Source organism: Salmo trutta, chromosome 22, assembly GCF_901001165.1.
Source record: "Salmo trutta chromosome 22, fSalTru1.1, whole genome shotgun sequence".
Taxonomy (NCBI): Eukaryota; Metazoa; Chordata; class Actinopteri; order Salmoniformes; family Salmonidae; genus Salmo; species Salmo trutta.
In genome coordinates this window covers 22,983,260-23,009,765 of record NC_042978.1, presented here as the reverse complement: position 1 = coordinate 23,009,765, position 26,506 = coordinate 22,983,260, and the positions used below count along the sequence as shown (strand labels likewise).

Below are 26,506 nucleotides of genomic sequence, written 5' to 3'. Positions count from 1 at the left end.
GTTTAATATGTCGATGGAAAGTATATGACTCATAGGGTGCCTCGCTTGCTTGTCAAAATATTTGTGAATTGCAGATGTAAATGTTAACCTGTACCTTTTGGATTTTTGAAAGAGGTATTGTAGTCCCCAATGATTAAGTCTCCATGTTTATTCCCTGCAGTTGTTCCATGAGGATGGAGAGTGCTGGGTCTACGATGAGCCTCTACTGAAAAGAACTGGATCACAGAGGCACTGAGGCCACAGATACAGATCTCGGAGTCTTAATAAGAACTCTTTTTCAAACCACTTCTTATCCAAGCCTTGGAATGACTGATGATTGAACATGTACACAGCTTTGCATTTTCAAAGTTAAAATGGAATGAAATTAAGAAGAAACATCTACGATGTAAAAAAGAAAACCCCTTGTTTTCGCCAACACCACCACCTCCACATCCCCTAAACGACTAAAAGAAGCATAATAACAAAACCTGTACCAATGCCCTTCGGCAACACAAACAAGCTCTCACAATCTGTCAGGAGAATCCCACGAGGGTCCCTGAGGGGGAGGGTGTTTTGATTGAACAATCCTTGAAAAACAGCGTTCTATATCTCAGGGAAACTGGTGACTGAGGAATGAAAGCTGTACCTCCGGGAGTTTGATGGCCTTATGGTGGAATCACAAGGGGGAGAACTTGGCTTGCCTACAACTAGCTACAGCTGTTTATATATATATAGATACATATGATGAATATATATTATTTTTTATTTCCTTTCTCTTTCCTTATGGCAATAGTAAATATTTGAGGAAATGAACTCTGTGGCAGCACATCAGGAATCATTCCATTTCCCCTGCTATATTTGTCCCCTCTCAAGTTCGTCGACATTGCCTTTCCCAGTGTACTAACTTACCATCTAGTGTATGTTTATCTGCTCAAGAGGACCAGAAGAAGAACCCAAGAAGTATGCATTTGGAAGATAGACAGAAGGTGGAGTCGAAGAGGAGGACTTGTTTCCATGTTGATTATTTTCCCTTTTGGCATTTATGAACAAATGTATGTTTTGTTTTTCAGATGATTGGGTAACATGTTAAGGAGCTTTAATGAGAGTAGGTTTTATTGAGTGCTGCTAGTGTCCAAATTTGGTTGAGGGTGCACAATGTGCTTTCCAATTGTTGTTCAATAGGAAAGCATATAATAGTCTCATGTCTGCTTTCAAAATAATGGTTAATTCCCAATTCAGTGCAACATCATTTTAACCTCAATAAGCAGATGTTTGGATAAGTACCTAAAATAAAATATAGATTTTTTTCACTTGAGCATATGAATCATTATGTATGTTTGTGGATATTCTTTAGGAACCCATTATGTGCAATATTGTCAGCTAAAGTCAGATATGTTCATTTACCCCTCAGAAGACGTTTTTATCAGTAAGCAAGGCCAGGTTATACAGTACATGAATTGACTTTTTGGTCAGCGAAAAGGAGTTGTGATCCAGTGACCGAAACCATGTGTAGCGATATAGAGCACATTCCTGCTGAATACACGCATGCAATGATTGCCTGCGGTGGAAAACTCAAATTCGGGTGGATTTTCATCCTATTCTCTCTAAAGTAGGTAAATACTGTATCTTCTAAAATAATAGAATTTACAGAGTTTACACACACAAAAGCCATTATTTTTTTCTTGTTATGTCTTAGTAAATTAATATTGAATTGAGGCCTTGCCATACATTTCCACAGCACTGTTTAGCTTCAAAGGAGCAATCAAAACAATGTATTTTTTATTTCCTTCAAATCATAACACTTGATTGTATCGCATTTTCATGTTCATTGATGCAAAATATTAAATCTCCCTGAGTTTACCTCTGTTTAGTGTTTGACACCCTTCATTAAAAAAGATTGTGGCATAAAGGCGCTCCATGGTCAATCTGACGTATTCATTGGCCATGCATCATTTACAATAGTGGTACGGCCTCTGCGGTTGTCAGGGCATTCAAACTTCTTGCGCTTCGGAGCAGCGCAGAGCTGTTGGGAAGAAAGTGAGTTTGTGTTTATACTGAACTATACAGAGCCCTCGATGCGGTATGGAGCTCAATTTGGCCTCTGCATGCCCCCAGAGGCCCCGCAATTGCGTCACACAATATATGGCGCCTCATTTTCAGATCAATAATAAATTGGCTCCAAATGCTGCACGGCCAATGCAGAGAACAGATTGACCATGTAGCGTCTTTAGTTTATCACATTCTCATTGGTTAATAGGTCGTACCCTGAGATTGTCCGAGCCAACCCAGAGAAACACAAAATCGTGTTTGGCCAAACATAGAAGACGATGCTGACTTCCCATAAATCAATGCGAATGCATGCCATATGCATTCAACCTCCACGGTTCCACTGGTTTCCTTCGCCTCTTGGGTCTTAAAGAAAGATAATAATCGTGGCTTGTATTGTATATGCCAACTTTTTGTATTCTGGGAAGCACATGCATGTTGCTCCTCTTGAATAGATATGGCTATTAAACGTGTCAATCTTGGGCAAGGATCTAGTTAGGCCTACTAGCTAGCGAATGCAAAACAACCGAACTTCACCACGTATCGTGGACAAGTATGTCTCCTTTATCAACCACACACAACTGGATTCTAATAGGCGCTGTTTAATTTAGAAAGTCGAGGTAACTAAAACGCAGGAAAGTAGACCGGAAAGCTAAGCCTCCCATGCTCAAATAAGTGTTGGTAGGGACATTGAGTTCAATTTAAGAAACGCCAACCATTCTTACCTTGTGAGCAAATGCTATTGCTTTGTATCAATGTTATTGCACTGCGATAGTTAACTCGTTGTCTCTCATAGGCTCCGTTTTCAGGAATATCCTCGTGGCTCACCTTCGGTACGAGTGCTAAATTAAATCACTGAAAACCATTTCGCTACTGAGGCTTTTTACTTTAAACTAGTCTGCATTTGTCAATACCAGCTTGCAGGATATTTTATTTTTTGTTTGCAGGTATTGAGGAGAAGTACGTCAAGTGGAATATGCAAAATTAGGTATGCACGATTATCAGGGTCGTAACATCCATGGTATTAGCATGGTTTGGTGTAAACCAAGATTGAGACCTGTCCCACTGATGACCCCATTTCCTGCTCTCGACCTGTCAGGATGACAAATCTTCAACCACCTATTGCATGTTCTGAGGCATAGCACGAGTATGACATATCTGTTAAGCACTTTTATTAAACTATATTTTCCCCTTTTACAGCTGCAGACGTTAATCTGTATTTTCCCCCTTAATCTCATAGCAATTGTCGCATGTACCCTAAATGAATAGGTTCATAAACATTGGTGATCTCTCAAAAATAAATGTTTTTATTGGCAGTGCAGTTTAATTTAGTTCAGCTCTTCTGGTCTCTGAGCCGAAATGTAATATGTCTTAACTGCAGATGGTTTACATGGTGGGAATGAAATTATCTGGACGTGTTATGGTAAATTACCTTGTGCACTCAACCAACGTGAGACTACTATCATCTGATACAATGATGACTGCATAGTTAAGCAGATAAACCATGATGAATATTTAGCGTTGTCTTTCGCTCCTATCTGATGTGTTGGGTTGATTAGGTCTTTGACCCCTCACTGCATAGGGAAGCATCTAACGTAGTCTTCCCTGTGGCTCAGTTGGTAGAGCATGGTGTTTGCAACGCCAGCATGGTGTGGGTTCGATTCCCACGGGGGCCAACTACAAAAAAAATGTATGAAATGAAATGTATGCATTCACTACTGTAAGTCACTCTGGATAAGAGTGTCTGCTAAATGGCTAAAATGTAAAAACATTTCATTTCCATTAGCTTCTGAAAGAAATACAAACACTGGACAAAGTTGAAATGGTTTGCCTAGGGTAACATTTTTGACACTGACTGCATTGTTCAGCTGATTCTGGGACAAAGTATCTTTTGCAGCTGTGCTGTATCCTTCAAACTGACTAGTCATTATTTGCTGTACTACCTTAACAGGTTCTTTACAGGACTCTGCAGGTGTCCTGATGACCACAAGGTATGACAGGATCCTAGTGGCTGAGTGATGTAAGCTACAAATATCCCATATGAACTGGCAGTAAAAGGCAGTACTCTCTGAAAGGATGACATTGAATCAGTTTTCTGATCTTGTTGAGGAGATGCTATTGTTACACTGATCTTAGATTGTGGCCCTTGTCCATCGCGTTCTTGGTCATTTTGACAATGCTTAATTTATTTGCAAAAGCAGTGGAAACAGGCATGATGGATTTCAATTTGAGGAGCTCTCCCTGTCAGGTTGATATACATGCCTTTTGTGTCATCCACAACAGGTTACAGTAACTCTTACAAATGTCTGAACTTAGTTATGTTGACTTGACCGTGACTGAGGAACCTGGAGATATTGTCATTACTGCCCTGTTTAATTTCACTCCTCTCTAGATGACTGGATGGTGAATTCACAAATTACTTTGTGTGGCTTTTTTAAATTGTATTTACTTATTTCACCTTTTATTTAACCAGGTAGGCCAGTTGAGAACAAGTTCTCATTTACAACTGCGACCTGGCCAAGATAAAGCAAAGCAGTGCAACACAAACAACACAGAGTTACACATGGAATAAACAAACATAGTCTATATACAGTGTGTGCAAATGAGGTAGGATAAGGGAGGTAAGGCAATAAATAGGCCATAGTGGCGAAGTAATTACAATATACCAATTAAACACTGGCGTGATAGATGTGCAGAAGATGAATGTGCAAGTAGAGATACTGGGGTGCAAAGGAGCAAGATAAATAAATACAGTATGGGGATGAGGTAGTTGGATGGGCTATGTACAGGTGCAGTGATCTGTGCGCTGCTCTGGTGCTTAAAGCTAGTGAGGGGGAGTCTCCAGCTTCAGTGATTTTTGCAATTCGTTCCAGTCATTGGCAGCAGAGAACTGGAAGGAAAGGCAGCCAAAGGAGGAATGAGCTGAGATAAGACGGGGCTTTACCTAGCAAAGACTTGTAGATGACCTGGAGCCAGTGGGTTTGGCGATGAATATGAAGCGAGGGCCAGCCAACGAGAGCATACAGGTCGCAGTGGTGGGTAGTATATGGGGCTTTGGTGACAAAATGGATGGCACTGTGATAGACTGCATCCAATTTGTTGAGTAGAGTGTTGGAGGCTATTTTGTAGATGACATCGCCGAAGTCGAGGTTCGGTAGGATGGTCAGGTTTACAAGGGTATGTTTGGCAGCATGAGTGAAGGATGCTTTGTTGCGAAATAGGAAGCCGATTCTTCTAGATTTAATTTTGGATTGGAGATGCTTCATGTGAGTCTGGAAGGAGAGTTTACAGTCTAGCCAGACACCTAGGTATCTGTAGTTGTCAATGTATTCTAAGTCATATTCTAAGATTTAATGACAAGGTAAGCATGCATGATGCAGTTACCCTTCATTTTCTTTATGAACCTGTAATGATGAGATTCTGCCAAATTATTTCTATGATTATACCTCTACTATTCCATTTATCTGAGGTTGTACACTTGAGTTTGTGGTTATCTACATTTCGTTTAGTAGTTTTCCCTTTTCTCAGAAATGGGAGGGCTATTGGAAGTTGCTGAAACACTACCATGGGAGACTGCAGTCTGGTTTCTCTCCAGATTGTTTGGATGCATGTCTTATTATGTGTGGCACGCACTAATTATAGTCACTGTTAGAATGTTTACCTGTGCTGGTATTTAAGACCTACTGGTTTGAGGTACCGCTCTTCCACTTTAGGTACCCAAACGAAGCCGGAAACAGGTGTTTTGATTTTTTAAAATCTTTTTTAATTTTTAATTTTACTCTCCATTGTTATCTTGTGGGGTTGTTCCTTTTTAATTATTTTCTCAGGCAAATCTAGTGGACATTTATTGCAGACTAGTGATTTCATCTTGTAAGATTGAAATGTTTAGTACAATTGTCATTCAAATGTGTTCAATTATGCCTGTCTGACATGTCAATGTTAGAAATTAATTGATGGCAAATCAAGATGTTATCCATTTGGGTGATCGGTGCATGTTTTCTTTGCATAGTTAACCATTTTTCTTTTGCCCGGTCAATTAACATTTCCTGAGCTGTGTCATTTTAAAGTGTGGAAACCTATTGGAATGACACTCGTTGCTTGTTTGAGGAATAACTCTCCTGGCTACTAACTGATAGAGCAAGCTAAATAGCAAGTATTGTAGGATGAGATTGGTACTTTTCATCTTTAGTCTAATAATGCCTCTGTACAATTCCAGTGGGGTTAGGATAAAGACATTTAATAGTTTTTTTGTAATTCAAAGTATGAGGGCTGACACTGAGCATGCCTGGATTATATAAACACTCAATGGGGGGTATTGTACCATCTGACCGTAGCATGCATGGCTTATATCTGTTTGATTCCAGGAATCACTAGCTTCCAGTCATAATGGTCAAGCCTACTTTTTTCTTTTTTAACCATGTGCCTAAACTTTTTAAAACAACTTTGTGTTTGTGGTAACTAGTGACTAATCGTGATTTGCAATGACTTAGGACCAATCGTGATTTGCTATGACTTAGGAGCAATTCCATAACATTTGTCAGGATTGGCTGCTTGCATCGTAGGTAGGTGGTATGGTGCGATGAAGTTATCAAAAGGTTGAACATACGGATGGTAATAAAATCCATATGTAAATGGTCATGATCATTAAAGCTATGCATTAAACGTTCAATTCTTAATCTCCCTTTAATGTTTTTTTTGTTATACTTGTCAAAGGTGGCATCTGCAAAGGGCATGAACTGAACCTAGGAAGTTGAAGTTAGCTGATCAAGCAACTCTAGCCCAGACCTTAGTTGCGTTACAGCTTTGGATTTCATATCCAAAAGTCTAGAGCTTGTTTTATTACTTTATACCAGTAGTTGGTGTCATATTGGCTTGGGCCTTCAGCAAATGACGTGTGTGCAAATAATTGCCTAGAACTTTATCTAGAATAACTGCCTGCACTGCAAAATAGTAAATATGATTTAGAATAGCGGAATAGGCCTATCTAAATATGCCATGCTGTTGTGCATTGACAATTCTAACAAAACTTGATGGGGCCAATTGAGAAGAGGGTATGACAACACCTTTTCCCCTTCAGGAGATTTGATGTGGGTCCCCAGAGCCTCGAAGTTCTACAGCTGCACCATTGAGAGCATCCTGACCGGTTGCATTACGGCCTGGTATGGCAGCTGCTTGGCATCTGACCGCAAGGCATTAGAGGGTAGTGCTTCCGGTCAATACATCACTGTGGCCAAGCTTCATGACATCCAGGACATACAGTTCAAGTGGGAAGTTTACATACACCTTATCCAAATACATTTAAACTCAGTTTTTCACAATTCCTGACAGTTAATCCTAGTAAATATTCCCTGTTTTATGTCAGTTAGGATCACCACTTTATTTTAAGAATGTGAAATGTCAGAATAATAGTGAGTGATTTATTTCCGCTTTTATTTCTTTCATCACATGCCCAGTGGGTCAGAAGTTTACATACACTCAATTAGTATTTGGTAGCATTGCCTTTAAATTGCTTAACCTGTTTGGGATAGGGGGCAGTATTTTCACGGCCGGATAAAAAACGTACCCGATTTAATCTGGTTACTACTCCGGCCCTACTCCTGCCTAGAATATGCATATAATTAGTAGATTTGGATAGAAAACACTCTAAAGTTTCTAAAACTGTTTGAATGGTGTCTGTGAGTATAACATAACTCATATGGCAGGCCAAAACCTGAGAAGATTCCATACAGGAAGTGCCCTGTCTGACAATTTGTTGTCCTTCTGTAGCATCTCTATCAAAAATACAGCATCTGTGCTGTAACGTGACATTTTCTAAGGCTTCCATTGGTTCTCAGAAGGCGCCAGAAAGTGGAATGGGGTGTCTGCAGTCTCTGGGCAAAGAACAGCAGGAGAATTTGTGAGTGGTCAGGCTGGGAACAGTGACACTGGAGATGCGCGTCCACGAGACTACTCCATTTTTTTCTTTCAGCCTTTGAATGAATACAACGTCGCCCGGTTGGAATATTATCGCTATTTTACGAGAAAAATAGCATAAAAATTGATTTTTAACAGCGTTTGACATGCTTCTAAGTACGGTAATGGAATATTTTGATTTTTTTTGTCACCAAATGCGCTCGCGCGTCACCCTTCGTATAGTGACCTGAACGCACAAACAAAACGGAGCTATTTGAATATAACTATGGATTATTTGGAACCAAAACAACATTTGTTGTTGAAGTAGAAGTCCTGGGAGTGCATTCTGACGAAGAACAGCAAAGGTAATCCAATTTTTTAATAGTAATTCTGAGTTTGGTGATCCCCAAACTTGGTGGGTGTCAAATTAGCTAGCCTGTGATGGCCGGGCTATGTACTCAGAATATTGCAAAATGTGCTTTCGCCGAAAAGCTATTTTAAAATCTGACACCGCGATTGCATAAAGGAGTTCTGTATCTATAATTCTTAAAATAATGTATGTTTTTTTGTGAACGTTTATCATGAGTAATTTAGTAAATTCACCGGAAGTTTGCAGTGGGTATGCTAGTTCTGAACATCACATGCTAATGTAAAAAGCTGTTTTTTAATATAAATATGAACTTGATTGAACAAAACATGCATGTATTGAATAACATAATTTCCTAGGAGTGTCATCTGATGAAGATCATCAAAGGTTAGTGCTGCATTTAGCTGTGGTTTTGGTTTTTGTGACATATATGCTTGCTTTGAAAATGGCTGTGTGATTATTTTTGGCAGGGTACTCTCCTGACATAATCTAATGTTTTGTTTTCGCTGTAAAGCCTTTTTGAAATCGGACAATGTGGTTAGATTAACGAGAGTCTTGTCTTTAAAATGGTGTAAAATAGTCATGTTTGAGAAATTGAAGTTATAGCATTTTTTAGGTATTTGTATTTCGCGCCACGCTCTACCATTGGATATTGGCGTCTGTCCCTAAAAAGTTAACTTCGGTCAAACGTTTCGGGAATCTTCCCACAATAAGTTGGGTGAATTTTGGCCCATTCCTCCTGACAGAGCTGGTGTAACTGAGTCAGGTGTGTAGGCCTCCTTGCTAGCACATGCTTTTTCAGTTCTGCCCACACATTTTCTATAGGACTGAGGTCAGGGCTTTGTGATGGCTACTCCAATACCTTGACTTTGTTGTCCTTAAGCCATTTTGCCACAACTTTGGAAGGTATGCTTGGGGTCATAGTCCATTTGGAAGACCCATTTACGACCAAGCTTTAACTTTCTGACTGGTGTCTTGAGATGTTGCTTCAATATATCCACATCATTTTCCTTCCTCACGATGCCATCTATTTTGTGAAGTGTATTTGTCCCCATCTTTGTCCCCATGTGCAGTTGCATACCGTAGTCTGGCTTTTTTTATGGCGGTTTTGGAGCAGTGGCTTCTTCCTTACTGAGCGGCCTTTCAGGTTATATCTATATAGGACTCGTTTTACTGTGGATATAGATACTTTTGTACCGGTTTCCTCCAGCATCTTCACAAGGTCCTTTGCTGCTGTTCTGGGATTGATTTGCACTTTTCGCACCGAAGTACGTTCATCTCTAGGAGACAGAACGTGTCTCCTTCCTGAGCGGTATGACAAATGTTTTTTGTTTTTAGGGGTGAGACTGAATCTAGGGTATTACGCAAGGTTAAATTGAGTTCCCCAGTTAGGTGGTTAACTGATTTTTTTTTACTCTGACGTCCTTGGGTAGGTGGTGGGAGTCTAGAAGGTCATCTAGGAATCTTTGGGTTGTCTGAGAATTTATAGTACGGCTTTTGATGATCCTTGGTTGGGGTCTGAGCAGATTATTTGTTGCGATTGCAAACGTAATAAAATGGTGGTCCGATAGTCCAGGATTATGAGGAAAAACATTAAGATCCAAAACATTTATTCCACGGGACATAACTAGTTCCAGGTGAATGACTGTGGCAGTGAATAGGTCCGGAGACATGTTGGACAAAACCCACTGAGTCGATGATTGCTCTGAAAGCCTTTTGGAGTGGGTCTGTGGACTTTTCCATGTGAATATTAAAGTGACCAAGAATTCGAATATTATCTGCCATGACTACAAGGTCCGATAGGAATTCAGGGAAGTCAGTGAGGAATGCTGTATATGGTCCAGGAGGCCTGTAAACAGTAACTATAAAAAGTGATTGAGTAGGCTGCATAGATTTCATGACTAGAAGCTCAAAAGATGAAAAAGCAGTAGTTTTTTTTTTTGTAAATTGAAATTTGCTATCGTGAATGGAGGAGGTCTTTATTCCAGTGAGATTGCTAAGCCGCACACCGCCATGTTTAGTTTTGCCCAACCTAGATCGAGGCACAGACACGGTCTCAATGGGGATAGTTGAGCTGACTACACTGACTGTGCTAGTGGCAGAATCCACGCATAACAAACCACTCATTGTTGAATTTGCGATTTCCAACTTGTGTAATGTTTATGGCCGATAAGCACCGATACGTTTTATCTATAATTTATCTTCATTATTTCTCTTCATATGACAAGGATTAAAAAGGATTTGCAAATAGATTGTCGACTTGATTCATGATGATGATTGCGAGCAATAATGTTGAAAGTATGATGTTGACAGTCCAATCAAAGCTACTGTAGATATAACGTGATTTGATGTAATTTATCTGTGGCCAATGACCTTGAGCCTTCTTGGATGGGCACTTCTATTGTAACTCTATGGCACCACCCAAGGGGCTTGAATATGTGACAAATATAACAGCAGAGGGTGCACCCCCCCTATCCACATCAACGGGACAGTAGTGGAGAAGGTGGAAAGTTTTAAGGTCCTTGGCATACACATCACGGACAAACTGAAATGGTCCACCCACACAGACAGCGTGGTGAAGAAGGCGCAGCAGCGCCTCTTCAACCTCAGGAGGCTGAAGAAATTTGGCTTGTCACCAAAAACACTCACAAACTTTTACAGATGCACAATCGAGAGCATCCTGTCGGGCTGTATCACCGCCTGGTACGGCAACTGCTCCGCCCACAACCGTAAGGCTCTACAGAGGGTAGTGAGGTCTGCCCAACGCATCACCGGGGGCAAACTACCTGCTCTCCAAGACACCTACACCACCCGATGTCACAGGAAGGCCAAAAAGGTCATCAAGGACAACAATCACCCGAGCCACAGCCTGTTCACCCCGCTATCATCCAGAAGGCGAGGTCAGTACAGGTGCATCAAAGCTGGGACCGAGAGACTGAAAAACAGCTTCTATCTCAAGGCCATCAGACTGTTAAACAGTCATCACCAACATTGAGTGGCTGCTGTCAACATACTGACTCAATCTCTAGCAACTTTAATAATTACAAATTGGATGTAATAAATGTATCACTAGTCACTTTAAACTATGCCACTTTATATAATGTTTACATACACTACTCATCTCAAATGTATATACTGTACTCTATACCATCTACTGCATCTTGCCTATGCCGTTCGGCCATCACTCATCCATATATATTTTTATGTACATATTCTTATTCATTCCTTTACACTTGTGTGTATAAGGTAGTTGTGAAATTCTTAGATTACTTGTTAGATATTACTGCATGGTCGGAACTAGAAGCACAAGCATTTCGTTACACATGGTTAGCAGATGTTAATGCAAGTGTATGTGACATAAAATTTTATTTGATTTTAAATATGAATGCCAAAATAACATGCAAAACAGGGAAGCCCCTCAAAATAAATATATATATATATATATTATTTATTTATTTTTGCTTAAAATGTGGGGCTCAAAACAGGCTCTGCCCCCACCTGCCCTGAATGACGGGTCGCCACTGCTGTTGTGTGTTATTTAATGGCAATATAATTGCATTTATTTGTATATACGCTCATGGGGCTACTGTAGTGATCATGTAACCTAATGAATCACACTTTTTCCAGTATTTAGGAACATGGACTGTAGGCCTAAAAATCGGCATTTTGACTGTATTAATGAATTCCAGTCTGTATGTAGGTTTGTTATAGCCATTTGCGTTGCACAACACCATCGCACAGAGGCTATATCCATATCAAATGAGACAAAATATTAAGTCTTGGCTATAACTTGTCCTGAGCGAAATAGCCATGGCCTGTTTTGCATGTTATTTTGGCATTAATATGTGTCACATATCAATTTGCAAACAATGTAAAAAAATAAATATATAATTGAGCTAATAAAGCCGCATACAAACATGGCCTCTTTTTTTGTTTTCTTGAGTAAGGGAGCTCCAAAATGCAGGTGTTTCAGCCTAGCTCAGTGCTTTGTGTGGTGGTGGGGCAAGCCAGCAGAAAATATGGAGTGTTGCTCTGTAATTGGCTCAGTGTTCTGTCACTCATGGAGACACTACGTCACCGCCAAGTCCAAGGGTAGAGCTCGAAAATTCAAGCCCCTTGGGTGCTGCCATAGAGTTACATTAGAAGTGCCCATCCAAGAAGGCTCAAGGTCATTGGCCACAGATAAAATTACGTCAAATCACGTTATATCTACAGTAGCTTTGATTGGACTGTCAACATCATACTTTCAAAATCTTAGCTTGCAGTCATCACCAGTACCCAAAATGATAGCTATTGTTATTTTACTGCTGCTCTTTAATTATTTTTATTTGTTATTCTTAAGTAATAAATAAATAAATTAAACTGCATTGTTGGTTAGGGCTTGTAAGGAAGCATTTCTCTGTAAGGTCTACTACTCCTGTTGTCTTCTATGCATGTGACAAATACAATTTTATTTGATCAATTGCAATGCCAGCAAGTTGAAGGCCTATTTTTTATTTTTTTTTCATTTTTTGGATAGGCTTAAATTAAAAATGTAAATAAAGTGATAGGCTAAAGACCATTGGAGAATTTAGATAATAGAATACACAAATGGATAAGACTGTTCTATTCTCTTTAATTTAGTTCCTATTGCAACTCAGACAAATTACTGAATGGATGACATTAACTGACTGAACTGTATGAAGGATTAATTAAATGTTTAAATATGTTGGAATGATGGCTAGTCGGCAAATAGGCCTGCATTATTTATGTTTATTTAACCTTTATTTAGCATTAAGGTATAATGACTATGGCTGCATGCCTCCAGGAGGACATCTTCTGAGGCTGAAGGGAGCTTTTCCAAAGGCCCATGGAGATCACAAGCTCTTAAAATTGGCAGCAGTGTTGCGATGGAGGGAATAGCCTATACAGAGACAACCTAAAACCACTGCAGCAGCGTTATTGTAAAGTGTGGGAATAAATTTATGCCAGATTTAGCCTACGTTTAACCTCTCCCTTGTTAATCTCAAAATCCATATGTTCATGACCTGATTCATATAAATCATGTCAAATTTATTTTTTATTCATATTAACCCCTCCTACAGAATATGCTTTGGCAAGATTTTGAGTGATGAAATAAATATCCAAATATTTTGAGTGGCAAAGACTCAAGTGGTCATACATAATTCATAGTTTCACTAAACAGCTATTATTATTCTGTTTTATTGTTCCTGCTGTAGAGATACACTTAGGGGACTGAAACTTCACTGTTGTAGGCATAATCAAATCAAATTTTATTGGTCACATACACATATTTAGCAGATGTTATTGCGGGTGTAGCGAAATGCTTGTGTTCCTAGCTCCAACAGTGCAGTAGTATCTCACAATTCACAACAATACCTAATTGTGAAGTAAATTTAACTAAGGAGCAATATAGAATGGATACTTTTAACTTGAAAACGTGCAGGATACCTCTTTCCGGTTTCCCTGACTTCCGTTTTTTCTACACTGTGTTATGTTTGTTCGCGTAGCAATCCTCACAGGCCGTGTGGTGTACAATTGTTTTTGTTGGTGAGATATAATCTCCAAAACTCTGAAAGGTATTATAGTACATCATAATTGCAACACTACAAGATTTGTTCAAGCCTAAAATGTTAGTCCGTAATCGTAACATGGTGTTTGTATTTTCACAGATTAAATGTAACGTTTACGTTCCATGTTTCACCCATTGCTTTTCTTACAATCCTAACAATTTAGATATGGATTTTCTAACGATATGTACATTCCATCTTTTGGCAGATATTTCGCTCCATAGTATGACAGGTTTGAATGGACAGAGGTTTGAAGAATGCCATCATTGACGACCACTCTCTTATAATCGCAAATTTACAGCGTCACTGATGTTCTTCTACCCACTATTGCCCATATTTTGGGCTGTTTCTGCAAAGGCAGATTTCTTTCAATTTGACAGTATTTCAAATGTATCTACGTATTATTTCAATTATATTTATTGTAATATATGGGAAGGGGAGTGTCAACCGAATCAAGATGATGCGACTCTGCAAGGTATGGTGTTTATTTTCTGCAAGTAAAAAAAAAAGTTTATTCTGTAGAAATATCAAAATTGAGACCGTAATTCCAACAGTCTTGGTGTAGTCATATCGATCATGTCGGATCTATCCTCACTAAAGAAACAGACGCACTGGAGCTTGTACTTGTCACTGACTGTCCATAAGAACAATTTGTAAGGCATAAATTCGTTTTTACACAGGACAAACCTATTTTTATTACAATGCAGAAACCGTAAGCAACGATGATTAGCTAGTTTATTCAAACATATAGAGGGAATGTCTTATTTAATTTATTATCCAGTGATGATATGTAAAAGTGTTATCATTTTCCTTGCAAACTTGCCTTGAGCAGAAATGGTGTTGTTTAAGTGATTGCAACAGCTATGTCTAACTCTGCATTACATGTTTACACTGTACATTTGTGTGGCAATTTTAGTACCTACTAGGGACCTATGGGCAGCATTCCCTCAAGACTATATCAGTTTGCTGTCACAGTGGTATTGCAGCCTGGGACAGTGCTGTGAATCAGGGGATTGTCGGATAACAAATAATATTACAGGTAAGATGAAGTCATATTGAGGCAATATTTATATTAATGTATGTTCCACCAGCTATGTCATTTTTGTGCAGTGCTCATTTTGATGTTCTGTTTCAGGTCTGGCTAGTGATCTACAGCTAAAGCTTCATGGGCAACACCTTGCCCAATCAGTGGTTCTGAAGGCTGTGCAGGGCTTCATCAGTAACCCTGAATCCAATAAGCCATTGACCCTCTCCTTCCATGGCTTCTCCGGCACGGGCAAGAACTTTGTGACCCGGATTGTAGCTGACAACTTGTACCGGGACGGGGTGAAGAGCGAGTGTGTGCGTCTGTTCATCGCCCCATTTCATTTCCCCCATGCCAGACTAGTGGACACGTACAAGGTGAGCCTAGCTGTTGGTACAGACATGACTCCTCTGCCAGGAACATGTGCAGAACAGAACTATGTTGTGAATATGGGTTAATAGATTATAGAATCATTCTTTTGAGACCCTGTTTTATTGCCATGCGTTGTCAACATTCATGGAGTAGGACTACCTAAATATTTAGTTTAAAAAGAAAATGTGAACTTTTACATATTCCAGGTCACCACCTAAATCAAAGTTATTGGAACTCACACCAGCTAGGCAACCTTCCAACCAATTATAAACTCAATGTTAAATTGCATAATACATACTATCACTATTTCAAAATGATAGTAAAGCAATTGATTCAATTACACAACTTGATCTCGACCAAAGCAGGAATTAAACAAATATACAATAGTATGTCCAAACTCAGCAAATTATTGAGTGCCATTTTTTTGTGGATAAAATCATGTAGAATAATACATGGAATGCATGTGCATATTTTAATCTCGTGAATATATTGCACACCTGTCTTAAATGAGAGCGAGTGAGAGGTGATATTGTTGTGCTCACCATAGCTCTCTCTTTCCAGGGCCAGCTCAGAGAAGCTATCCGGGACATGGTGCTGCGTTGCCCACAGACACTTTTCATCTTTGATGAGGCTGAGAAACTGCACCCCGGCCTTATAGATGCTATCAAGCCCTATATGGACCATTATGACAATGTGGATGGGGTCAGCTATAGGAGAGCTGTCTTCTTATTCCTCAGGTTAGCCATATATACCCTTTAAATTATTGCGAGGCCTCTTCCACTAACTCATGTAAGGAAACTCAACTGACCCTAATCAAGATATGTTGCAATAATTATTTGTAGTAATATTGGTGGGACCACCATCAACGATGTGGCCTTGGACTTCTGGCACTCAGGGCAAAACAGAGAGGACATTGGGATGGAGGACTTGGAACACCGGCTACGTGCTGAAGCTATGGATTCTCAAGGTACCAACAGTGGCTTTACAATCACTCACACTCATTCTCAGCTTTTAGATATAATGCAGTTGGAAAGTATTTAGACCCCTTTACTTTTTCCACATTTTGTTACGTTACAGCCTTATTCTAAAATTGATTAAATAGTTTTTTCCCCCTTGTCAATCTACACACAATACCCCATAAGGACAAATCAAAAACAGGTTTTTATACATTTTTACAAATTTATAAAATAAAAAAAGTTAACATCACATTTACGTAAGTATTCAGACCCTTTACTCAGTACTTTGTTGAATCACCTTTGGCAGCGATTAAAGCCTCTTGGGTATTAAGCTACAAGCTTGGCACCCCTGTATTTTGGGAGTTTCTCCCATTCTTCTCTGCAGATCCTCTCAAGCTCTGTCAGGTTGGATGGGGAGCATCGCTGCACAGCTATATTCAGGTCTCCAGAGATGTTTGATCGGGTTCAAGTCCGGGCTCTGACTGTGCTACTCAAGGACATTCAGAGACTTGTCCCGAAGCCACTCCTGCATTGTCTTGGCTGTGTGCTTAGGGTTGTTGTCCTGTTGGAAGGTGAACCTTCATCCCAGTCTAAGGTTCTGAGTGCTCTGGAGCAGGTTTTCAAGGATCGCCCTGTAATTTGCTCTGTTCATCTTTCCCTCCATCCTGACTATTCTCCCAGTCCCTGCCACTGAAAAACATCCCAGTCAAAACATTGCTTTGTCATTCTGGGGTATTGTGTGTAGATTGATGAGGGTAAACAATTATTTAATCCATTTTAGAATAAGGCTGTAACTTAACAATGTGGAAAAAGTCAAGGTGTCGGAACACTTTCCAAATGCACTGTAAATACGTTTTCACAGAGCAAGATTGAAGATGCCTTTCTCATGAACCCTACTACACTGTTAACACATAAATGAATAGTTTGCAAAATACAGAATACTACTTAGAAATGGGTTAAAACATTTTGAATTACTTAACATGTTTTGATGTAACTACCTTTCTCGAATTGTGGATTTACCAGTTTGTCTGCTTTCCAGGAGGCTTTGCACAGAGTGAACTGATGTCAGGTCACCTTATTGACTTCTTTGTGCCCTTCCTACCTCTGGAGTACCGTCATGTCAAGCTCTGTGCCCGTGATGCCTATGCAGCGCGGGGTCTGGAGCCAGACGAGGGAACGCTGGACGAAGTGGCGAAGGCCATGCTATATATACCCAAGGAGGAGAGGCTGTTCTCTGCCCAAGGCTGCAAATCCATACCACAGAGGATCAATTTCTTCCTACCCTAAACAGACCAATGCAACCCAGAAAACACATGAACATTGTTTTAGCAAAAAGGAAAAAGTATGTTCTGCCGACATATTGAACATTTCTGCAATGGCACATGTCGATCGAACATGTGGTATTCCCATTCCTCACCCTACACTGCCAAGAAAGGAAGCATAGAGCATCTGGCTATAGTAAGATTCATTCTGATAACGAAGAGATTTTAGAGTGCATTTTCAACTTCCTCATTAGGCAATTTTTATGCAATGATTTTACGTCAAGCTCAGGTCAACTCTAGTATTATTATTAGCATGTACAGTACCAGTCAAATGTTTGGACACACGTACTCATTCAAAGATTTTTCTTTATTTTTCCTACATTGTAGAATAATAGTGAAGACATCAAAACTATGAAATAACATAAGGAATCATGTAGTAACCACAAAAGTGTTAAACAAATCAAAATATATTTGATTCTTCAAAGTAGCCACCCTTTGCCTTGATGACAGCTTTGCACACTCTTGCAATTCTCTCAACCAGCTTCATGAGGTAGTCACCTGGAATGCATTTCAATTAACAGGTGTGCCTTGTTAAAAGTTAATTTGTGGAATTTCTTTCCTCCTTAATGTGATTGAGCCAATCAGTTGTGGTGTGACAAGGTAGGGGTGGTATTCAGAAGATGGCCTTATTTGGTAAAAAACCAAGTCCATATTATGGCAAGAACAGATCAAATAAGAAAAGAGGAACGACAGTCCATCATACTTTAAGACAAAAAGGTCAGTCAATCTGGAAAATGTCAAGAACTTTGAAAGTTTCTTCAAGTGCAGTTTCAAAAACAATTAGGCGCTTTGATGGAACTGGCTCTCATGCGGACTGCCACAGGAAAGGAAGACCCAGAGTTACCTCTGCTGAAGAGGATAAGTTCATTAGAGCTATCAAGATGGCGCCGACAGAGGGTCACCTCTTCTAGTCCTTAGGAAACTATGCAGTATTTTGTTTTTTCCTGTTTTATTTTTACAGTTAGCCCAGAAAATCTTAAGTCTTATTACATACAGCCGGAAAGAACTAGAGGATATCAGAGCGACGGCAACTTACCAACATTACATCCAGGAATATGACTTTCTCGAAGCGGATCCTTTGTTTGCACCGCAACCCAGGGCATTGGATCTCATTCCAGAGGCCGACCCAAAACAACGTCTCCGCAGAAGAGGTAGACGGAGCAGCCTCCTGGTCAGACTTCAGAGGCTTGCACACCACCCACCGCTTCCGATTATATTACTCCCCAATGTCCAGTCTCTAGATAACAAGTAAGACAAAATTAGGGCAATGGTTGCTTTCCAGAGAGACATCAGGGATTGTAACAGTCTGTTTCACGAAAACATGGCTCTCTCGGGATATGTTGTCGGAGTCAGTACAGCCACCGGGATTCTTTATGAGTCACGCCAACAGAAATAAACATCTCTCTTTGAAGAAGGGCAGGGGTGTATGCTTCACGACTCATAGTATAATCGTAACAACATACAGGAACTCAAGACCTTTTGTTCACCTAACCTAGAATTCCTCACAATCAAATGCCGACCATATTATCTCCCAAGAGAATTCTTGTCCGTTATTGTCACAGCCGTGTATATCCCCGCACAAGCCGATACCACGACGGCCCTCAAGGAACTTCACTGGACTCTATGCAAACTGGAAACCATATCCTGAGGCTGCATTTATTGTAGCTGGGGATTTTAACAAAGCAAATTTGAGAACAAGGTTACCTAAATTCTATTAGCATATTGATTGTAGCACTTGTGCTGTCAGTACTCCTGAATCACTGCTTCTCTAACTTCCGCGATGCATACAAGGTCCTCCTCCGCCCTCCCTTCGGCAAATCGAATACAAACAGTGTAGTTATTCCCTCTGCAAGGCAGTCAAACAGGCAAAATGTCAGTATAGAGACAAAGTGGAGTCGCAATTCAACGGCTCATACATGAGACGTGTGTGACAGGGTCTACAGACAATCACGGACTACAAAATGAAAACCAGCTACGTCACGGACACCTACGTCTTGCTTCCAGACAAACTAAACACTTTTGCCTGCTTTGAGTATAATACTAGTGCCACCAACGCGGTCCGCTACCAAGGAGTAAGACATTTAAACGTGTTAACCCTCGCAAGGCTGCCGGCCCAGACGGCATCCCTAGCCGTGTCCTCAGAGCATGGTGCAGACCAACTGGCTGGTGTGTTTACGGACATATTCAATCTCTCCCTATCCCCGTCTGCTGTCCCCACATGCTTCAAGATGGCCACAATTGTTCCTGTACCCAAGAAGGCAAAGGTAACACAACTAAATTACTATAGCCCCGCAGCACGTATTTCTGTCATCATGAAGTGCTTTGAGAGACTGGTCAAGGATCATATCACCTCCACCTTACCTGCCACCCAGGACCCACTTCAATTTGCTTACTGCCCCAATAGGTCCGTAGACGATGCAATTGCCATCACACTGCCCTATCCCATCTGGACGAGAGGAATACTTATGTAAGAATGCTGTTCATTGACTACAGCTCAGCATTCAACACCATAGTACCCTCCAAGCTCATCATTAAGCTTGAGGCCCTGGGTCTCAACCTCGCCCTGTGCAATTGGGTTCTGGACTTCCTGATGGGCCGCCCGCAGGTGGTGAAGGGAGGAAACAACATCTGCACTTCGCTGTTCCTCAACACTGGGGCCACAAGGGTGCGTGCTCAGCCCCCTCCTGTACTCCCTGTTCACCCATGACTGCGTGGCCATGCACGCTTCCAACTCAATCATCAAGTTTGCAGACGACAACAGTAGTGGGCTTGATTGCCAACAACAAAATTTGGTTTGTCACCAAAAACCCTCACAAACTTTTACAGATGCACAATTGAGAGCATCCTGTCGGGCTGTATCACCGCCTGGTACGGCAACTGCACCGCCCACAACTGCAGGGGTCTCCAGAGAGTGGTGCGGTCTGCCCAACGCATCACCAGGGGCAAACTACCTGCCCTCCAACTACAGCACCTGATGTCACAGGAAGGCCAAAAAGTTCATTGAGGACAACAACCACCCGGGCCACAGCCTGTTCACCCCGCTACCATCCAGAAGGTGAGGTCAGTACAGGTGCATCAAAGCTGGGATCTCAGGGCCATCAGACTGTTAAACAGCCATCACTAACACAGAGAGGCTGCTGCCTACGTACTGACTTGAAATCATTGGCCACATTAATAAATGGATCACTTGTCACTTTAATAATGGCACTTCAATAATGTTTACATATCTTGCATTACTCATCTCATATGTATATACTGTATTTTATACCATCTGCTGCATCTTGCCTATGCCGCTCGGTCATCGCGCAGATATGTATTTATTCTTATTCCATCCCTTTACTTAGATTTGTGTGTATTAGGTAGTTGTTGTGGAATTGTTAGATTACATATTACTGCACTGTCAGAAATAGATGCACAAGCATTTCGCAACACTCGCAATAACATCTGCTAACCATGTGTATGTGACCAATAACATTTTATTTTATTTACAGTTAACTGCACCTCAGATTGCAGCCCAAATAAATGCTTTACAGAGTTCAAGTAACAGACACATCTCAACATCAACTGTTCAAAGGAGACTGCGTGAATCAGGCCTTCATGGTCGAATTGCTGCAAAGAAACCACCTCTAAAGGACACCAATAAAAAAAGAGACTTGCTTAGGCCAAGAAACACGAGCAATGTACATTACACTGGTGGCAATCTGTCCTTTGGTCTGATGAGTCCAAATGTGTGTCTTTGTGAAATGCAGAGTAGGTGAACGAGTGATCTCCTCGTGTGTTTCCCACCGTGAAGCATGGAGGAGGAGGTGTGATGGTGTGGGGATGCTTTTATGGTGACATTGTCAGTCATTTATTTAGAATTCAAGGCACACTTAACCAGCATGGCTACCACAGAATTCTGCAGCGAAATGCCATCCCATCTGGTTTGCGCTTAGTGGGAATATAATTTGTTTTTCAACAGGACAATGACCCAACACACCTCCAGGCTGCGTAAGGGCTATTTGACCAAGAAGGAGAGTGATGGGGTGCTACATCAGATGACCTGGCCTCCACAATCACCCAACCTCAACCCAAATGAGATGGTTTGGGATAAGTTGGACCGCAGACTGAAGGAAAAGCAGCCAACAAGTGCTCAGCATATGTGGGAACTCCTTCAAGACTGTTGGAAAATCTTTCCAGGTGTAGCTGGTTGAGAGAATTCAAGAGTGCTACTTTGAAGAATCTCAAATATAAAATATATTTTGATTTGTTTAACACTTTTTTTGGTTACTACATGATTCCATATGTGTTATTTCATAGTTTTGTTGTCTTCACTATTATTCAACAATGTAGGAAATAGTAAAAATAAAAATAAAAACTGAATTAGTCGGTTTGTCCAAACTTTTGAATGGTACTGTATATCTTTTTGTTTTGTTGGCACTGATGATATATTACAACTATTTGCTTAAGCAGTAGCAGGCACGTTCAATGCATAGGAGGAAATACTGTATATTACAGCAAACTAGACTAAATATAATTCAATTAACTTTTGAAGGGCATTTTAATATGATTATTCTAGAATTGTATATAGATTACTTGTTTTACAGGTTGATTAAATATTCACAGGTTAACAGTGTGACATCACTTTGAATAATTTATAACCTACTGAATAACTACAATTCAGGTTTGAAGAAAGTAGTATTGATGTGCAATAGTACAGGCAACTACTTATTGTTGAAATGGTTACTGAACTACAGTGCATTCGGAAATTATTCGGACTCCTTGACTTTTTCCAAAATGTTTCATGTTAAAGCCTTATTCTAAAATGTGTTAAATTGCTTTTTTTCCTCATCAATCTTCACACAATACTCCATAATGAAAAAGGAATGTGTTGCACATCAAGGATCTCTCTGTACTAGAGGTCGACCATCTTTCCCTCGATCCTGACTAGTCTCCCAGTCTCTGCCACTGAAAAACATCCCCACAGCATAATTCTGCCGCTGTGCTTCACCGTAGGGATGGTGCCAGGTTTCCTCCAGACTTGGCATTCAGGCCAAAGAGTTCAGTCTTGGTTTCATCAGACCAGATTATCTTTTTTCTCATAGAGTCCTTTAGGTGCCTTTTGGCAAACTCCAAGCGGGCTGTCATGTGCCTGTTACTGAGGAATGGATTCCATCTGGCCACTCTACCATAAAGGCCTGATTGGTGGAGTGCTGCAGAGACGGTTGTCCTTCTGGAAGGTTCTCCTATCTCCACAGAAGAAATCTGGAGCTCTGTCAGCGTGACCATCGGGTTCTTGGTCCCCCTCCCTGACCAAGGCCCTTCTCCCCCGATTGCACAGTTGAATTTAAGAATGATGGAGGCCACTGTGTTCTTGGAGATTTCAGTGATGCATACATTTTTTTGGTACCCTTCCCTTCGACCTCTTGGCCAGTTTTTTTTTCTCTGACCTGCACTGTCAACTGTGAGACCTTATATAGACAGGTGTGTGCATTTACAAATCAGGTCCAATCAATTGAATTTACCACAGGTGGACTCCAATCGTGTTGTAGAAACATCTCGGGATGAGGTGAAGGTCGAGAGCCATGCATCCTCTGAAACACAACCCAGCCAAGCCGCACTGCTTCTTGACACAATGCCGACTTAAACCCGGCAGCCAGCCACAGTAATGTGTCGGAGGAAACACCGTGCACCTGATGACCGTGTCAGCGTGCATTGCGCCCAGCCCGCCACAGGAGTCGCAAGTTGTCAATGTGACAAGAACATTCCTGCCAGCCAAACCCTCCCCTAACCCGGACGACGCTGGGCCAATTGTGCACCGCCCCATGGGTCTCCCGGTCGCGGCCGGCAGCGACAAAGCCTGGACTCGAACCTGGATCTCTGTAATGGCTGTAATGTAACAATGTGGGAAAAGGGAAGGGATCTGAATACTTTTCAAATGCACTGTACATGGTCTGAGTATTCCACGAATATGAACTACATTTTTAAGACGTGAGTGTAACATTTGTGTCCCCTACACTTATTTTGATCTAGAATTTCATTTACTTGATTTAAGTTATATAATTAAAAACATTTATTTAACCTTTATTTAATTAGCAAGTACATACATATCAAGTTTTTATAAGTGTTCCATTGTCTGTACATTTACTGCCTGTTTTTCCGTCATTGTAAAAAGTGTTAGCATATTGACTGGACTGCACATCTTTGGTTTTGTAAGAAAATGTGAGGTTGCATTATGAATAGTGGTCCGGGAAAAAAAAGATGTATGAAATGTATGCATTCACTACTGTAAGTCGCTCTGGATAAGAGCGTCTGCTGAATGACTAAAATGTAAATGTAAAATGTAAATAGGATATGACTTATGATATTGTGCCGTCCTCCATCATTTCTGCTATTTAATGACACCTGTCCAAATCATTGTGTGTGTACATTTACATTTTAGTCATTTAGCAGACGCTCTTATTAAGAGCGACTTACAGTAGTGAATGCATACATTTCATTATTTAAAAAAAATTTTTTTTCCCCCTACTGGTCCCCCGTGGGAATCGAACCCACAACCCTGGCGTTGCAAACACCATGCTCTACCAATTGAGCCACATGTGTAAAAAAAAAGAATGGTTAGTTGTCTCGCTCAGACTAGGCAAACAAAGTGGCTGCAAAAGAAAGAGAAAGTGTGCTGTCCCAGATGGATTTTAAGTTACTTTAGACTAATAAAGCATCCTTCATTAATTTGAGTCAGTTTACTGTTAAATCTAAAACCTGCATTCATAATCAATTGTAGGCTGATTATTTCACCTCAGTTGATTCCCGGCAGCATGCTTCAGTTCTGCTGGCCCCTAGCCAAACTCTATGGAGGTAAAATAGTGACTTAATTATACAAGCATGTAAAATATGAGTTGCACCTGTATACTGAGTTTTGTAGTTGCAAAAAATATTTGCAAACATGGAACTTCTTTTGAGAATAAATACAACACAAGCTCATTACATGATGTGTGAATAAATACAACACTTCCAAACATGTAAGTTGATATGTGAATAAATTCAATAAGATTTGCAAGCATGCAACAACATTTCAGAATGAACGCAACTCATTTACTAAACTTGCAACTGGTGAATCAAAACTACATTTGTCGATGTTGAATCTGTGCGTTCAGAGTTTTGGCACTAATTTTGTGACTAACCTGTGCCAAATGTTTTGCAGTTGTAAAAAAAAAAAAAATGCAAGCAAGCAGCACATAAAAAAAACTATCTCTGGTGGACAGGGCTTTTTCTTCCGAACAATCAGGTGAGGTGTTGTCATTCTGGATTGTGTGTTCTCGTTTTACATTGTTCCGGTCTGGAAGCCTGCTTTCTACTGTGCTAAATATGGATCAAATTTGTTAAAATGACTAGATAGCTAGCTAAATAATATTCACACAATATATGTTATTAGATATCTGTTAATATCTGGTTATTTAAAGATATAAAGTTATTTATGCAGAAGTTGGATCTAGTGGATATATGGAGAGAGAAGTTTTCTGTTGAGAGATCCAATATCTGGTGTAACAAAACATGTACTAGATGTTTATGTATTGACAATTGGATGGTTTTAGAGCGCTTACAAAAGGATGTTTCTGTTCATATTCTTGACACACCTATAACAGACCATAGAGCTATTTGCGTACAAGCTAAAATATTTATCTGTAATGATAGTCAGTGCAAGGCTTTATAATGGAAACTTAATAGCTCCATATTAAAAGATGAAATAGTCAAATTTGATATCATAGGGTGCATTATGCATTTTTGGAATACAGTCCAGAGTGAAAGTCTCCAAAGGACAAACTGGGAAGTTCTAAAGTTTGAAATTGCTAAATATTTAAGAAAATATAGCAGTGATCTTGGAAAGATTTGCTCTTCCAGAGACCAAATAGTCTTTCAGTTACGGATAAAGCGGAGTTAATTAAGGAACAAAATAAACTGGGTGAAATTTACAAGGTTAAGGCAGAGGGTGCTTTCTTCAAGAAGGAAAGCACAACTCTGCTTATTTTTTCAGACTGGAGAAATTTCACTCTATAAGTAACTATTTTGAACAGTTAAAGGTGAATAATATGATCTAGGACAATTGCCAACTACTGTGCCAATTTTTACAGGAACTTAATGTACAGTATACACCTCTAGGTAGTGTGAGGAGTCTGCAGTTCTGTTCTTTGATTCTCTTGGAAATGTTATCTCTATTGATTCTTCTGATCAAGAATTATGTGATAATCCCATCTTTTTAGAGGAAATTATAGAGGCTATTGATCACTTTCAAATGAACAAATCCCCTGGGGTGATGGTAATACTACCATCAACATAATTCTGCAGAAGTTTTTCCAAAGAATTGGCCCACTTTCTATTGGAAGTGTACTCTGAAGTAAAGCCAATGAAGCACTCCCTCACACTCTAACGCAAGGTTTAATTACTCTAACTCCTAAACCTAAAAAATACTTGTTACTCATTGATAATGGGTGTCCAATTTGCCTTTTAAATAACGATTATAAGCTAATAGCGCTTGTCCTTGCTAAACGATTAAGGGCTGTTTTGGATGCCATTATAGAGGAGTCCCAGTCAGGGTTTATGAAAAATTCAATGGAGGTAAAATAGTGACTTAATTATACAAGCATGTAAAGTATAATTTTCACATGTAAAATATGAGTTTATGAAAAATAGACATCTAAAAAAATGTCAGACTGATATTAGATATCATAGATTACTCAAATGTGTTCTCTGATGAGTTTTATACTATTTTAGGATTTTTATAAAGCCTTTGATACAGTAGAACATTACATTTTATGCCCTTAAAAAATATGGCTTTGGAGATGTATTTTGTAAAACTATTAAAACTGTATACATATGGTAATATCTCTATCAAATTGAAAGCAGGTACCTTTCCAAGGTTTGAATTCATTCAGGGTATCAGACAAGGATGTCCAATTTCACCTGATCTCTTTCTATTAGCCACACAGTTTATTACTTCTCAT

The 26,506-nt window shown here is 40.0% G+C and overlaps 2 protein-coding genes and 2 non-coding genes across 7 annotated transcripts in view; all 4 read left to right on the top strand.

Moving 5' to 3' along the window:
• Nucleotides 1-1,891, top strand: part of osbpl9 (oxysterol binding protein-like 9) — a 46,354-nt gene extending 44,463 nt beyond the window's left edge. For all 4 annotated transcript variants that reach the window (XM_029707274.1, XM_029707273.1, XM_029707276.1 and 1 more), the window contains one exon: nt 161-1,891. In XM_029707274.1, the coding sequence (XP_029563134.1) occupies nt 161-235 (75 nt within the window). In that variant the 3' untranslated portion in view covers nt 236-1,891. The remainder of the gene's footprint in view (nt 1-160) is intronic.
• Nucleotides 1,892-3,491: 1,600 nt separating this feature from the next.
• LOC115159030 (small nucleolar RNA snR60/Z15/Z230/Z193/J17) lies at nt 3,492-3,575 on the top strand. Its single transcript, XR_003868825.1, has one exon. It is a non-coding gene; the product is annotated as a small nucleolar RNA snR60/Z15/Z230/Z193/J17 (small nucleolar RNA).
• A 1,851-nt stretch (nt 3,576-5,426) lies between these two features.
• LOC115159029 (small nucleolar RNA SNORD47) lies at nt 5,427-5,497 on the top strand. The gene has a single exon (XR_003868824.1). It is a non-coding gene; the product is annotated as a small nucleolar RNA SNORD47 (small nucleolar RNA).
• Nucleotides 5,498-13,755: 8,258 nt separating this feature from the next.
• Nucleotides 13,756-17,548, top strand: LOC115158394 (torsin-1A). Its single transcript, XM_029707272.1, has 7 exons — nt 13,756-13,863; nt 14,063-14,329; nt 14,771-14,893; nt 14,990-15,255; nt 15,812-15,987; nt 16,093-16,217; nt 17,246-17,548. Exons 2-7 carry the CDS (start codon nt 14,164-14,166, stop codon nt 17,491-17,493), a joined length of 1,104 nt encoding a protein of 367 aa, XP_029563132.1. The 5' UTR covers nt 13,756-13,863; nt 14,063-14,163; the 3' UTR covers nt 17,494-17,548.
• Nucleotides 17,549-26,506: the final 8,958 nt, after the last annotated feature.